Source organism: Pseudopodoces humilis, chromosome 2, assembly GCF_049639895.1.
Source record: "Pseudopodoces humilis isolate 2021_Gansu_Grassland_sample_001 chromosome 2, ASM4963989v1, whole genome shotgun sequence".
Taxonomy (NCBI): Eukaryota; Metazoa; Chordata; class Aves; order Passeriformes; family Paridae; genus Pseudopodoces; species Pseudopodoces humilis.
This window is the reverse complement of record NC_142201.1, coordinates 75005515-75018588: the sequence shown is the minus strand read 5'-3', so window position 1 is coordinate 75018588 and position 13074 is coordinate 75005515. Positions and strand designations below refer to the sequence as shown.

Genomic DNA, 13074 nt, shown 5'->3' with positions numbered 1-13074 from the left:
GAGCAACTGTGTTTTACGCTGTGTCAGGGAGCAAGGGTGACACGGCGGGGTTTGCGGCGAGCGCGGCGCCGGCACCGACGGGTCCGTCTGCCCAGCGCGGGATCCACGGGCCGGGGCCGCCCCTCCGGCCGCTCCCCTTCCCGGCTGCTCAGCAGCCCCGAGCCCGCGGGCTGGAAATCCCCGCCCGGGAGGCACCCTCGGGTTTCCCCCACCCGAGGAAGAGGACAGAGGAAAGTACCCAATGTCCCGCTGACGGCAGGGCCGCCCTCCCCCGCAGGGCAGCGCTCGGAGAGGCGGAGCGCCCGCCGGGCGGAGCCGAGGCCCGGCCCGCGGAGCCCCTCAGGCCGCGCCCGGGCGCTCGCGGGCCCGGAACAGGGCGGCGCTGGGCCCGGCCCGTCAGGGGGCGCCTGCGCCTGGCCCGGCCCGGGAGCAACCGGGCGAGCCGGGCCGGAGTTTCCGCGGCGGGGCGGTGCCGGTGGGGTTTTCTTCCCCCGCACCCTGCCAGGCGCCGCATATAGGCTGGGCCTTGCTGGGGGCCGCTGGGGGGCCCCCTCGGAGGCGGTGAGTAGGGAGGGTGCTGCGGCTAGAAGCGGCTGGGAGGGGGCGGGGGGCGCCTGTGCTCTGGCCCGGCCTGGCGGCGGGGGCTGACGAAGCTTTGCGGCCCCGGCTGTGGCCCCCGGCGCTGGAGGAGAGCGCGGCTGCCCCGCTGGAGCCCGCTCGGGAGCGGGGCTGGGGCCCGGGCCCGCGGGAGGAGAGGGAGCGGAGAGCGAGGCCCGCGGGGGGACCGGAACGTGGGGCTGGGGCTGCCGGGGCTGGGGCCCCGCTCAGGCCCGTGCGGGGTCTGGTGCTCAGGATCTGGGGCCTCAGCTCAGGGGGATGTTTCTGCAGTGCTGTGTCACTATGACTGAGTTGTTCCTGGAAAAAACTTTCTGCAAAACGATTTTCCAGACCAGACAACTAAATATATAATTTTATATTTATTCATAGCTACATATATAAAAACCCTTTGAACTTTGTGTTTGTCATTACCTGAATTTTTGGGGAAGTTCAGTTTTGCCGATGTCCTTGCTTCAAATACAAGCGATCTCTTATTCCTGAACAAGAAAATACTGTACTCAATAAGTCAGTGTTATAAAACTGTCTCCATTGTCTGGGAATCTGCAAACTTGAACCAATTTAAATGGATGCAGCTTCTTTAGTACAGAATCATACCTTCTGTTATACAGCTTGTGATTAAATAATCCATCTGCCAGAAAATTCTGCTTGTGGGTTAAACAGTTTTGCATATGCGTCAATAACAGGGAAATGAAATGTGTGAAATCCACTCCGTATCACAGTGTGTGTGAAGTTGACTCCCTGAAACTTTCTAGCTGACATTAGACAGGCAGAGGAACAGACATTAGACTTGGGGCTGTGCAGCCTGGAGAAGAGAAGGTTGCATGGAGACCTCATAGCAACCTGCCACTATCTGAAGGGGGTCTGCCGGGGAGCTAGAGAGGAACTTTGTCAGGAACTGTAGTGACAGGACAAGCAATAATGGGTACAAACTGAAAGAGAGGAAATTGCTGTTAGACATTAGGAAGGAATTCTTTACGGTGAGGGTAGTGAGACACTACAACAGCTTGCCCAGAGAGGTTGTGGGCACCCCAATTCTGGCAATGTTCATGGCCAGGTTGGATGTGGTTCTGAGCAGCCTGGTTTACTGGAAGGTGTCCTTACCCTTGGCAAGGGGGGTGGGACTAGATGATTTAATTCTCTTCCAACCCTTAACATTCTATTAATGCAAAAAGCTTATGCTGTTTCAGTTTATGTAATTGCTGTTTGCATAGACATTTCATGCACCTCATCTTGTGTATTTTAAAACACTCTTTTTCTTCCTTATAGGTTTTGTTCTGCCACAAAAAATTGAATGATTGAAACTACAAATACTTAAAATTTCTTCTTGAGGACAGTCAGTACCAATATGGAGGCGTAGACACCTTACAAGGGACTTCAGTCTTACCTCTGGGAGGTAGTTCTGTGCAGAAATAAAGAAACTAAGACATCAAATACTTTTTTTTTTAAATCTGAGAGTTCTGTTTGATTCTGTATGCCATAAACATGGCATACAGAAAAAACTTTATTCAACAGCATAAAGCATCAGAATGTCTCAACACAAGGCGATTAATTTATGTTAAATTTGATAGCTCTGTACTTGTAACTAAGGCACCAGGTTAAAACTGAAGTGCTCTGTTAGTTTGGTGCTAACTTGTAGACAAGCCTGGGGCTATCCCAGGTTTCTTAATAAAGAGAGTTCATCCTTGTCTGAGACAGTGTATAGGATTTGTTTCTCTAATAGCTGAATATTCTATACATGTGAAGTTGAATATAAACAAACTTATTCAGTCCTAGCAACTTGATACAACAATATGCAGAACTTGAGAGGTTTTTTTTTGGAGTCCAGTGGCAGCAAGTATACAAGATAAGTTCAGTAACGTCAGTTCAGGGTCTCTATTTTTTGTGTGCCCTTTGAACTTGATAAACCCTTCTTTTCAGCCTCCTAGTGAGTTTTACAAACTAAAATCTTTGTGTATAAGCTACATATTTATCAGCTGTCTAGGGTGTAATCGTGGCTTAAATCGCTTAACATATGTTCTGCATAAGAGCAGTGTTTTAGTTGCTGCCCAGTTTAGTTTCTTTATTGACAAAGGATTTTGATAAACCCATTTGAGGTTTTTCCTCTTTTGGTCCCACCTCCCTGAGCCTGACAAATTGGTACTGCTCTCCCCGATATACAGAACAAGTAAAGCATGTGATGCTTATATGAATTGATGGAAACTGCTTTTCAACATGCTTTCTTCAATTGTTAAAATGGGATGGAGAAGCTTTTGTGGTGAAAGCAGTTGCTAAACCAAGGTACGAGAACTTCCCAAATTTTAAAGGCTGTTAAATCATGAGGTCAGTTCTATTTGTATGCACATTTGAAGTTACACTTTAAAGTATTTATTGCTTTTGTACAGGCGCGGGTTGTTCCAAATTGCCTTTAATGCACACAACTACCTCCCCGAGGAAGACTTGTCCCATTTTTCCCAAAACTGTTCATTATGAACATAGTGGAAGATAGTCCTTTCTTGGCCAGCATCATGAGGCAGAGTGCTCTGTGTGATGAACTGAAGTATGACCTGTCCTGTGAACTCTACAGAATGTCAACGTTCTCTACTTTCCCCATGAACACGCCGGTGTCAGAGCGGAGCCTTGCCCGGGCTGGGTTTTATTACACGGGTGTGCAAGATAAAGTTAAATGCTTCAGTTGTGGCTTAACGTTGGATAACTGGCAGCCAGGGGATAATGCTATGGAAAAACATAAGCAGATGTATCCTAGCTGCAGTTTTGTTCAAAGAATGCTTTCAGTTAGTAACCTTGGATTGTTGTCTCGTTCTGCCTTTTCACCCTCACTTGCAAGCAGTCTCTCACCATCTCTACCTTCCGTAGCACTTTCTCCAACTTCAGAACAGGTTGGATATTTCAGTGGCTCGTTTTCGAGTTTTCCTCAAGACCCAGTAACTACCAGGGCAGTTGAAGACCTTCCATTCTTGAGCCCCAAGCTTCACAATCCTTCTATGAGGACAGAAGATGCTAGGCTACGCACCTTTCACTCATGGCCACTGACGTTTCTCTCACCCACTGATCTGGCAAAGGCTGGACTTTATTATTTGGGGACAGCAGACAAAGTTGCTTGTTTTACCTGTGGTGGTCAGCTGTGTAATTGGGAACCAAAAGATAATGCTATGTCAGAGCATCGGAGACACTACCCCAACTGCCCTTTTGTGGAAAACCTTATCCGAGACCAGCAGAGTTTCAATGTTTCAAATGTGACCATGCAAACCCATGAAGCCCGTGTTAAAACATTCGTAAACTGGCCAACCAGAATTCCTGTTCAGCCTGAACAGCTTGCAGATGCTGGCTTTTACTATGTAGGTAAGAAACCCAGACTTCTCCAGTGTTATTCATATTGCTATGTCAACATTTACTTCAAGTAAGTTGTGTCAATGTTTGCTAGATAATTTGCCTTTTTTTTTTTTTTTTTAAGGTCGCAATGATGATGTGAAGTGTTTTTGCTGTGATGGTGGGTTAAGGTGCTGGGAGTCTGGAGATGATCCATGGATTGAGCATGCAAAGTGGTTTCCAAGGTAACTTGCAAAATCTTTATCATAATTTGTTCATATTCCTAAATGTTCTAATTTTAGCAGATAATGTACTGCACTTAATAGTTTTGTTCAACTTTATTTGATGTAATTCGCTCTTTCATTTGGATGTAGTGCACGTATGTCTAAAAGCTCTCAAGCGTGTAGGTAGGTGTAATTAAAACATTTCTTCATTAATCATGGCATATAATGCTTTCCCCCTCATTAAAAGCTGTGTGCATCCCCGGATCACTAACAGCAAATGAGACTGCATTGTTAATGAGCATACTTTTCTCTGTAAGAGAAGCAGTCAGTAAACTTATTGTGGGGAGAAAAGGCTGCTGAGAAATGAAGTAGAAGGAATATTTAACTCATTGGTTCTGGTTTTGTGCCCATGCTGAATGCTCTTGAACTAGTTATTGTGCTTGTGAGGTTTAGTTTCCTATATGTGGAAGGGCTTGTGAAGAAGGTTTCAGTGGCTCTTTAGTACATCTCTACTGGTAAAAGGACAGAAATAATTTTTTAATGTCACCTATAATTAAATGGCAATTTCATACCTAATTGCTATCCATGCCCTTGGAAATCACCACCTCTATTATAGAAATAGCTGCACTTAATTTCAGGAAAGATAATAATAGTTCTTCTCATTGTAGATCTCCAGCTAGGCTTTCATGGACAATTTATCAGCTACTGCTGGACTGTATGATGTATGTAGGGTTAAATGTCACTGTTGTTTCTTACTCTGTTAAGCCTGTCAGTAAATGTACATAAGAGATAAACCTGTGTTAGTGAAGCAGATCTGGCTTTGATAATGGTGTTATATTTTGTTAAATTCTTTTGAGTAGGAGATTAGAATGGGGAGAGGCAAGATAGAAACAGTTTATCATTGCACCTTGTAGTGATTCTGACACAGTATTGTTTCTCATGACATGCCATTTTGATTACAACTGGTAGCACAATGTGAAGCTGCTAATGTAACGTAATGTAAATACATTTATATACATAAGCCTCCTGACAGCTGGATGTCATGGAAAAACTTCATCTAAGTGTCACTGGACACTAGGCTGCACCAAAGCTTCCAATTTAGAGTATTCTTTCTCTTCTGAAGGAGGAGAAATGTATTTAACTTACACTGGATGTAAACCTGTTCATTCTTTTACTTTTTTTTTCCTTTGGCAAGTAGAAAGTGTGATTTAATACACTTTTGTCCATGTTTCAGGTGTGAATATCTGCTTCGTGTAAAAGGAAGAGAGTTTGTAAGTCAAATTCAGGCCAGATTCCCCCATCTCCTTGAACAGGTAAACTTTTACTGTCCTGTAACTTTGTTTTTCCCCTGTTGAACAGTGCTGAGCTCTTTTTTTGAGTTCTGTCCATTCTTCTGCCTCATTTCTATGTATGTTTCTCCTGGGTTTCTAGTATTATAAATGCTTTTCATGAGCAAATAAAGAAACTAGTGCTGAACCATGGCTAGTCTTGGACTAGTGGAGTTTAACCTCTACAGATTACTTATTGAGAGTCCCTATGAGGCAGTGAGCTTCTTTATGTTAGCAGAGGGAAATTCTGATTATATACTGAATAGTGCAGATCAGTAATTATTATTTCAGAAATCAGTCATGGACAATGTGATGTATTTCTATTTGTAATTCTTACGGCAAGAGTAACCAGACTCCTCTTCACTAAAGTGGTCAGCACCAGCTTTGTGTTGATAATACAGTTGTACACATTTGCAGACTTATGTAACTGCAGTATTTATTTAATTTTTTTTGAAATATTTAATGGGTAGAAAGCTTAGCAGGATTGGTGATGAACAGTATGTTAGAAAGATACATAGAGGGAAGAGCATTACTTCAATACTAACATAGTTTTCTTGTATTCTACAGCTCTTGTCAACCTCTGATCCACCTGTAGATGAAAACCTTGATCCTCCAAGTATGTATATTAAAGCATGTTTTTAAACTTCCTCAGCATTTTGAAGTTACTGCAAACTTTATGATTGCTCAGCAAGTTAGCTTTGAATAGCCAATTCTTACATTTGTTTCCTAAAAGTTTAATCATTCTGATGTTGTGTTGACAAACTCCAAGGAAACACCTCTAAGAGATCTTGTTTTTCATTTTCCTTATTTTCATGCTAGCACCTCATACTGAAATTTTTGGGTTTGCGCACTTGGTTGCTGTGTTTTTTTCATTTCAGTGTTGGGCTTGGTGGAACAGTTGCTAGAGGGTGTCATGACTATGCAGTTACGCAGTTCCATCTCTAGGCACATAACTAGGTAAATGCTCTGAGCTGAGCAGCAGTAGTTAAGGAAGAAGGTAGGACAAGCTGAAGTATCACTATTTCTAGACTGGACTCTAGTTATAGTGGAAAAACCCACTCACCCTCTGGGAGTTAATGCTGTCTTAGTCCCTGCTGGCTGAGGACAATGAGTCAGAATCCCATGTGTCTAGTGTTTACTAAATTAAATGCAAATTACTGATCAAAAGCTGGAATAGAGCAATTGTTTGTGCTATAAACTCTGACTTCCCTCCTCCACCCCTGGCATACCCCCAGGCCATTTTTCAAGGCTGAAATTAGAAATAACTAAGTATAAAAAAAGCTGCTACGCACAATAGAATTCCCTGTGGTTTCTCTGGATTAACCTAGGTTTTAACAAAGGCCTGACATGGATTGATGTTTATCTTGGATTCAATCCATGACTGACTGGCTTCCATTTTTAAAGCTACTTAAACAAAATTCTCCTTAAACAATTGAAACTTTTTACTGCTCAGTGTTCGTGTGTGTAGGTAATGTTGATGTGCCTAACTTCTGGGGTTGTATGGGTATCTTGTTCTTTATATTATAAATGAGGATTTCCCTTTTTGATTAGTTATTCGTTTTGAACCTGGAGAGAGCCATTCAGAAGATGCAATCATGATGAATACGCCTGTGGTTAAAGCTGCCTTGGAGATGGGATTCAGTAGAAGGCTAATAAAGCAAACAGTGCAAAGTAAAATCTTGGCCAGTGGAGAAAACTACAAGACTGTTAATGATCTTGTGTCTGATCTGCTCATGGCTGAAGATGAGAAGATTGAGGAAGAGAAAGAAAAGCAGTTGGAAGAAGTGGCATCAGGTAGGCATCAGGCATAAATAAAAGCAGTTAGTAATATGTATAGTTTTTATATTTGTTTTTATGCATTAAGTGATTTAGTTTAATTGCTTTTAGGATCAGCTTCTCTTAAAGCATTGTCAGAATATCTGTATGGAACTAGCAGTCTGAGAATTGTTTCATTCCCTTTTGGGAGAATGGTTCAGAGAATAGCAGAGGCCAAGGGTTCAGAATCACCTCATCCATCCAAAGCCCTTTTTTTTTTTCATTTGTGTACCTTGATATTGCTGTTAATGAAACACTTGGTACACTCTACTAATTTTTATCCAAATTTGCCTACTCTTTAAGCTGCTTAAATCAGTAAGCCACCATATCTACCTCTTTGAGGGGGCCATAAACTACAAATTCAGATTCTGTAAGATGGCCAAAGATTGCTTTTCTGTCTGGCTTAGCCCATGTATGTCAGCAATTTGTTATTTGATGTGTCTTTAAAATTTCTTGTTTCTTCAATGCCATGTAAGTTTTGAAGCCTGAAGAAGTCTTTCTGATTTTGAGTCTATGAATCATAATGAAACTTCTCAATTATAAATGTAATTAAGGCTGCTTCTTTCCTAGTTGCATTTCTGTCAAAAAACCATAGATGGATTCAGCATTTAATCCTACTGGAAATTTTTTTGTTCTTGTTTGTGGTAGAGTATTAAAATAGTCTCCGGCGTCTGGTTGTGCTGTACTTCTTGTTATCTTGTACATAATTTTGTTAGACACTTCTTAGAAGAGCTTTCATTTATCTGCAGCCTAGCACTGACAGAAGTTAACCTCTGGCATCTTGATGAGTTAGCACTGGTGTTAGTTTTTTCTTTGCAGGAAGTTTCCTTTGTGAGCAGGCTTTGGCTCAGAAGCTGCTTGTATGTGGTTTCCTTAAGTCTGTTCATTACGTGAATACCACTAAAACTTGCTGAGGGATTTATTAATGATGTGTAATAAGCAAACATTGCAAGTGAAGAATGTATTAATTATTGTTAAACAGAAGTGTAACTTAGAGTATTGTATTCCTAATTCTCTTACCTAATTCCTCCCTACGTTGCAGATGATTTGTACTTGATCCAGAAGAATCGAATGGCTTTATTCCAACGTTTAACATGTGTACTCCCAATCCTTGGGAGTTTACTATCAGCTAAAGTGATAACAGAACTTGAGCATGATGTTATTAAGCAGAAGACTCAGATACCATTGCAGGCAAGGGAACTGATAGATACAATTTTAGTGAAAGGAAATGAAGCAGCCAGCATCTTCAGGAACTGTCTACGAGATTGTGACCCTGTGCTCTACAAAGATTTATTTGGTATGTCTATCTGGTTTCCTTTTGTTTTTGAAGAATATCCTTTTATAGAAGTTTACCAGTGCTCTCAGAGCAGTCTAAAGAAAAAGAAACAAACAGATGCTGTTTGAACATAGATTAGTTAAATGATAAGGATTCTTTTTCTTTTATTCTAGTGGAGAAAACCATCAAGTATGTTCCCACAGAGGATGTTTCAGGTACCTTTAATTCTACCTTCTTATCTTAGAGACAATTGTACAACAAGCAGCTAACACAAAAAAAATACTTTGGTTAAGAAATAGGTTTGGTGCTTTACCATCTTTGATTCTGCTTTAGTAATATAGACTGAAAAAGTTAACCAAAAGTTAAGTGCATGTGCATACTTGCAAGTAGGTCAATCAACTCTAAGCTGTACCCTGTGCCTTGCTCATGCTTTTGCATATCACAGGATGTAGAGCTTTCTGGAGCTCAACAATTCAAGTAGCACATGCTGGACTTGATCCTGATACAAGCATTCAGGCATTTGGTAAAGACTGGAGAATGAATAGCATTAGCATTTCAGAACAGCTATCATCACTGCTTTTCCAGAGTGGATTCTAGATGTCCTGAGATCCAGCTTGACCAACAGCTGTGTAGATAAAAACTTGACAGACATGAGATTGAGTTTGCTCTGGTCCTGCAGTTTAATCTGTTAATAAACTGCAGAAAAGTACACAAGCCTGGATATAGCTCACTCCCACCAGTCAGGCTGTGTTTTTGATATCCAACCAAAAAAAGTACAGCATTTCCTAAAATGTAAACAGTGGTTGGCCTCCAACCGTGACCTGACTGTCATCTCACAGAAGTGGAAAGTACAGACTAGTTCCTTGCATGCCACTTTCTGAGCTCTGAAAAATGTTCACTGCCATCTATATTTAGTCATTAGAGGTAGGGAAGTAAAAGGTGAAAAGTGGCATGGCTACACTTTAAATAAATACATTTTGATATATTCACATGTATTCAGGCTGACAAAAAATTACCTATTTTTTCCAGGTTTACCTATGGAAGAACAATTAAGAAGATTGCAAGAGGAAAGAACATGTAAAGTTTGCATGGACAAGGAAGTTTCTATTGTTTTTATTCCATGTGGTCACTTAGTGGTGTGCAAAGAATGTGCCCCATCTCTTAGGAAATGCCCTATTTGCAGGGGGACAATAAAGGGTACAGTCCGGACATTTCTTTCATAAAGAGGGAAATTTGCAAAATGTCTTTGTTCCTGCCATCCTCCAACTGCTGAAGCTTAAGACAGCAGTTTCTTAAGAATGGAAAATTGTGGTACAGAAGAGGATTAATCAACTACCTAATGAAGTTTTGTGACAGTAAAGTATATCCTCATTAAGATGTGTCTATGATTATGTATAGAAGGCCTTCGCTGCCAAAGATTCTCTGTTCATAAAACTAACTCAATATTAGGGTGAGGTTTTTGTGGCGTTCCTTTCTGAGTAGGGAGTTTCACTAGTGTCACTTTTATTCAAAGAAGTTTTTGGTTAAGTTCCTAAAATGGAGCTTGGCATAACTTCTCATGAGTTTCCTCTATGTGGATGTGAGGAAATATACTAAAATTGCTGTTATTAATAGTTAATGTTAATTAACTTCAGCGACTTCTGTTTTGGCTTTCTTCTTGACTTAAGGAGAGAAGAGGCTAACTGTTGCAGGAACAGCAGGACTTTTAAAGTTTTTTCATGTCTTGATACTTGTGTAACATATATTACTAATAGTTTATATGAAGACTGAAATAAAATATTTCTACTTCTCAAAGTTGAGCTTGTTTACTCTGTCGCCATTGTTGACTTTTCTCTGTAGACTGCAGTGATTAGAATGCTGTCTTTTCCTGACAAAAAATTTGGGGTTGTTTGCCTGAAAAAGTACAATAAAATTTAATTCCGTTTGTCTTTATTTCATTTTTGAACAGGTAAATGAGCTTCTTTGCTGTTTGGTGATTTCCTCTTTATTTAAAAACAAACAGTAGCCCGCCCTCTCCAAACCCCAATAGCATCTGATACTTCCTTCCAGTTTGATCTTTCAAATGACAGAAATTCTGGTCTTCGTGACCCTAAAGATGAGATAAAGAGTATCTATACAGTCTATGCTAGGGATTAAATGTAAAAGCTACTTTTCTGTGTTTGGAACTTTGCAGGGATTGTGCAGTTAAATAATACGATATTTTGAACCTCTGAAGTCTTGGGTTTTGTTTTGTAAGCTGTTATTTTGGGAGCTCCTATTCACTTACTGGTTGACTCATTACCCTTTTCAGTTTTGTATCCCCAGACTTGCATGGTGGATACCTACAAAGAGAGGTGCTCATAGGTAATTTGCAAGGATCTCATGTCATGTCATGGAGGAATACTGCCAGGTTATAATGGCATCAGGTCCTGCAGGAGTCAGTTTGTCTGGCTCTCATTTGAAGTCAGTTATCTTCAGCCCACAGTTGCCCACACTTAGAGCCTGAGTGTGGATAATAACATAGTCTTCAGTCCAGACTTGGATTCTTTACCTGTAGGTTGGCTTGCTGTAATTCTTTCAAATGCAGACTTTTGTCCAATTTTATTACATGTACATATCTTCCCTTTGTTTCTGTTACTAAAAAGGTCAATGTTTCAAACCTAGCATGTAGTTTTAAATAGCTTTGATTAATGCACTTTTCAGGTTTTGAAATGCCTCTGAAAGCTCTTTTGTCTTGTGTAGCAACTTAAAAAGTCGTCAGGGGTTGTGAAAGCTTCTTAAGAAAGCTCAGGACTTGAAATTTCATTAACTTGTTCCAGGCGAGAAATTAGTAATATTAGAACCAAGTGTACTTTCTACAGATGAAGATGAACCTGCATGGGGAGCTGGGGAGGTCAGGCTCACCTGAAGAGTGTGGAATTGCTAGCAGGTATGCCTTGTTTCTGAGCAGGGAAGAGGATAGGAAAAAACATACTAGCAGGCAGACTTTTTAAACAATGCAATTAACTACATCAAAATCAGAGGAGATTTAAAAAGTGGGGAGATTTAAAAGAGGGCTTTAAAAAGTGTTCAGTGTCATTTGTGATGCCTGTGTGTACCTCCCTCAGGACCTGCAACATACCAGTCAGGCCATCACTGAATATTTTGAATATCCCTTCAAACAGCACTGGCTCTCTGCACTTGGTTTTCACTTGAACTGCTTTGAGAAGTGGAAGAACTTGATCTAGAAACTGGTGGGTAAAACTGTGACCTAGTTTTGGCAGGAAGGCTGATGTAGGTTATGACTGCTACACCCTGCTATAATGACTGGGTGCCCTGATTGATAATGCTGTGCATGTGAGCACTTATGTTCTCCTTAGGACTGTTCCAAGAAAGCTGTAGTCAGGCTTGTCTATAGCACATTGCAAACAACCCTGGCAAAGGGTTAAACCATGGGTAACAGTCTAGTGTTTCATAGGGAGAGGGTCAAGTGACTTCTGTCACTTGTGAACCAGCTGACCGTGCTCAGACTTAATTCTGCATCCACTTCCTTTGAATTTTCCAGAGCTCTGACTGGGTTGAACAATAAATAGGCCCCTACCCCCAGCATCCTGTGCAGCTCTGCTGGCTGAACAGCTCAAGTTCTTGGACATCAGTGTTTCAGCCCCACAACTTGTCATGAGCTCACGGTGAGTGTTTGCAAGGCTTTGAGGGTGTGGAGGATGCAAACTTCAGTATCATTGGAGTTTAGTGGTCAGACTTGTTGTGGGATGCAGATAGAAGGCAGTATTCCCAGCTGTTTTGCATTCCCAGCTGCTGCAAAAGCGCCTTTTCTTTGCTGAAGTTTACCTAATCTGCAATGGATCTAGCCTGAAGCAGTTGTGGTTTCTGATACTGGTGTGAGATATTGCAAGATACAGAAGCTCTCCAAGTGGCTGCATGTTTTGTGAAGCCAGTGCCATGCAGCTTTATTCTAATTAGCAGTGTCCTGATTTTTTTTTTTTTTTTGAGTAATTTTTTTCACTGAATGCACATCTCTCTTCTGTTTGCTTTTAAGCATGAACCAGGAAGCCTAGTGTTCTTCAAATTGAAGGCATCATGCAGTTCTAGTGCCCACAAGTGATCAGACTGCCACCAGTCATAACAGAGCACTGCTCTTACATGCTAAAATGAATTGCTATGCAGGAAACACCTAGGAACCCCATTAGCATGATATAAAAGAAAAAATCTTTATATTGCTACTTTTTGTGCCTGTTAGTGGTAGTGTAGTATCTCCATAGTATTATACTTTCAGAACTTGATTTTTTGCTATGTTCCTCACAAGATAACAGAAGAAAGGCACATGAAAATTATAAATAGTGCATTCATCTGCCTTGAATTCAGCCTTGTGGCAGTTGTAATCTAGTGAGGCTGAGATGTGCAGTGTTGCGGTTAGTGCTGCAGAGGGACTGAACTTGAAATTCAGTTCTCCGCATATCCCACCTCAGGTATGTGAATTCAGGCAGAAGATCTATTCTGGACAGGGAAGGCACTCTCTGTTCTGCAGAGC

General features: G+C 41.4%; 1 protein-coding gene across 1 annotated transcript; it reads left to right on the top strand.

The window, feature by feature from the left end:
* The first annotated feature begins 403 nt into the window (after window positions 1-403).
* Window positions 404-10499, top strand: BIRC2 (baculoviral IAP repeat containing 2). The gene is made up of 10 exons (XM_005516211.3): window positions 404-561; window positions 1885-2895; window positions 3000-3957; window positions 4070-4169; window positions 5383-5461; window positions 6044-6092; window positions 7028-7270; window positions 8334-8588; window positions 8741-8782; window positions 9597-10499. The coding sequence occupies exons 3-10, from the start codon at window positions 3084-3086 to the stop codon at window positions 9788-9790; spliced, it is 1836 nt and encodes a 611-aa protein (XP_005516268.1). The 5' UTR covers window positions 404-561; window positions 1885-2895; window positions 3000-3083; the 3' UTR covers window positions 9791-10499.
* The last annotated feature ends 2575 nt before the right edge of the window (window positions 10500-13074 follow it).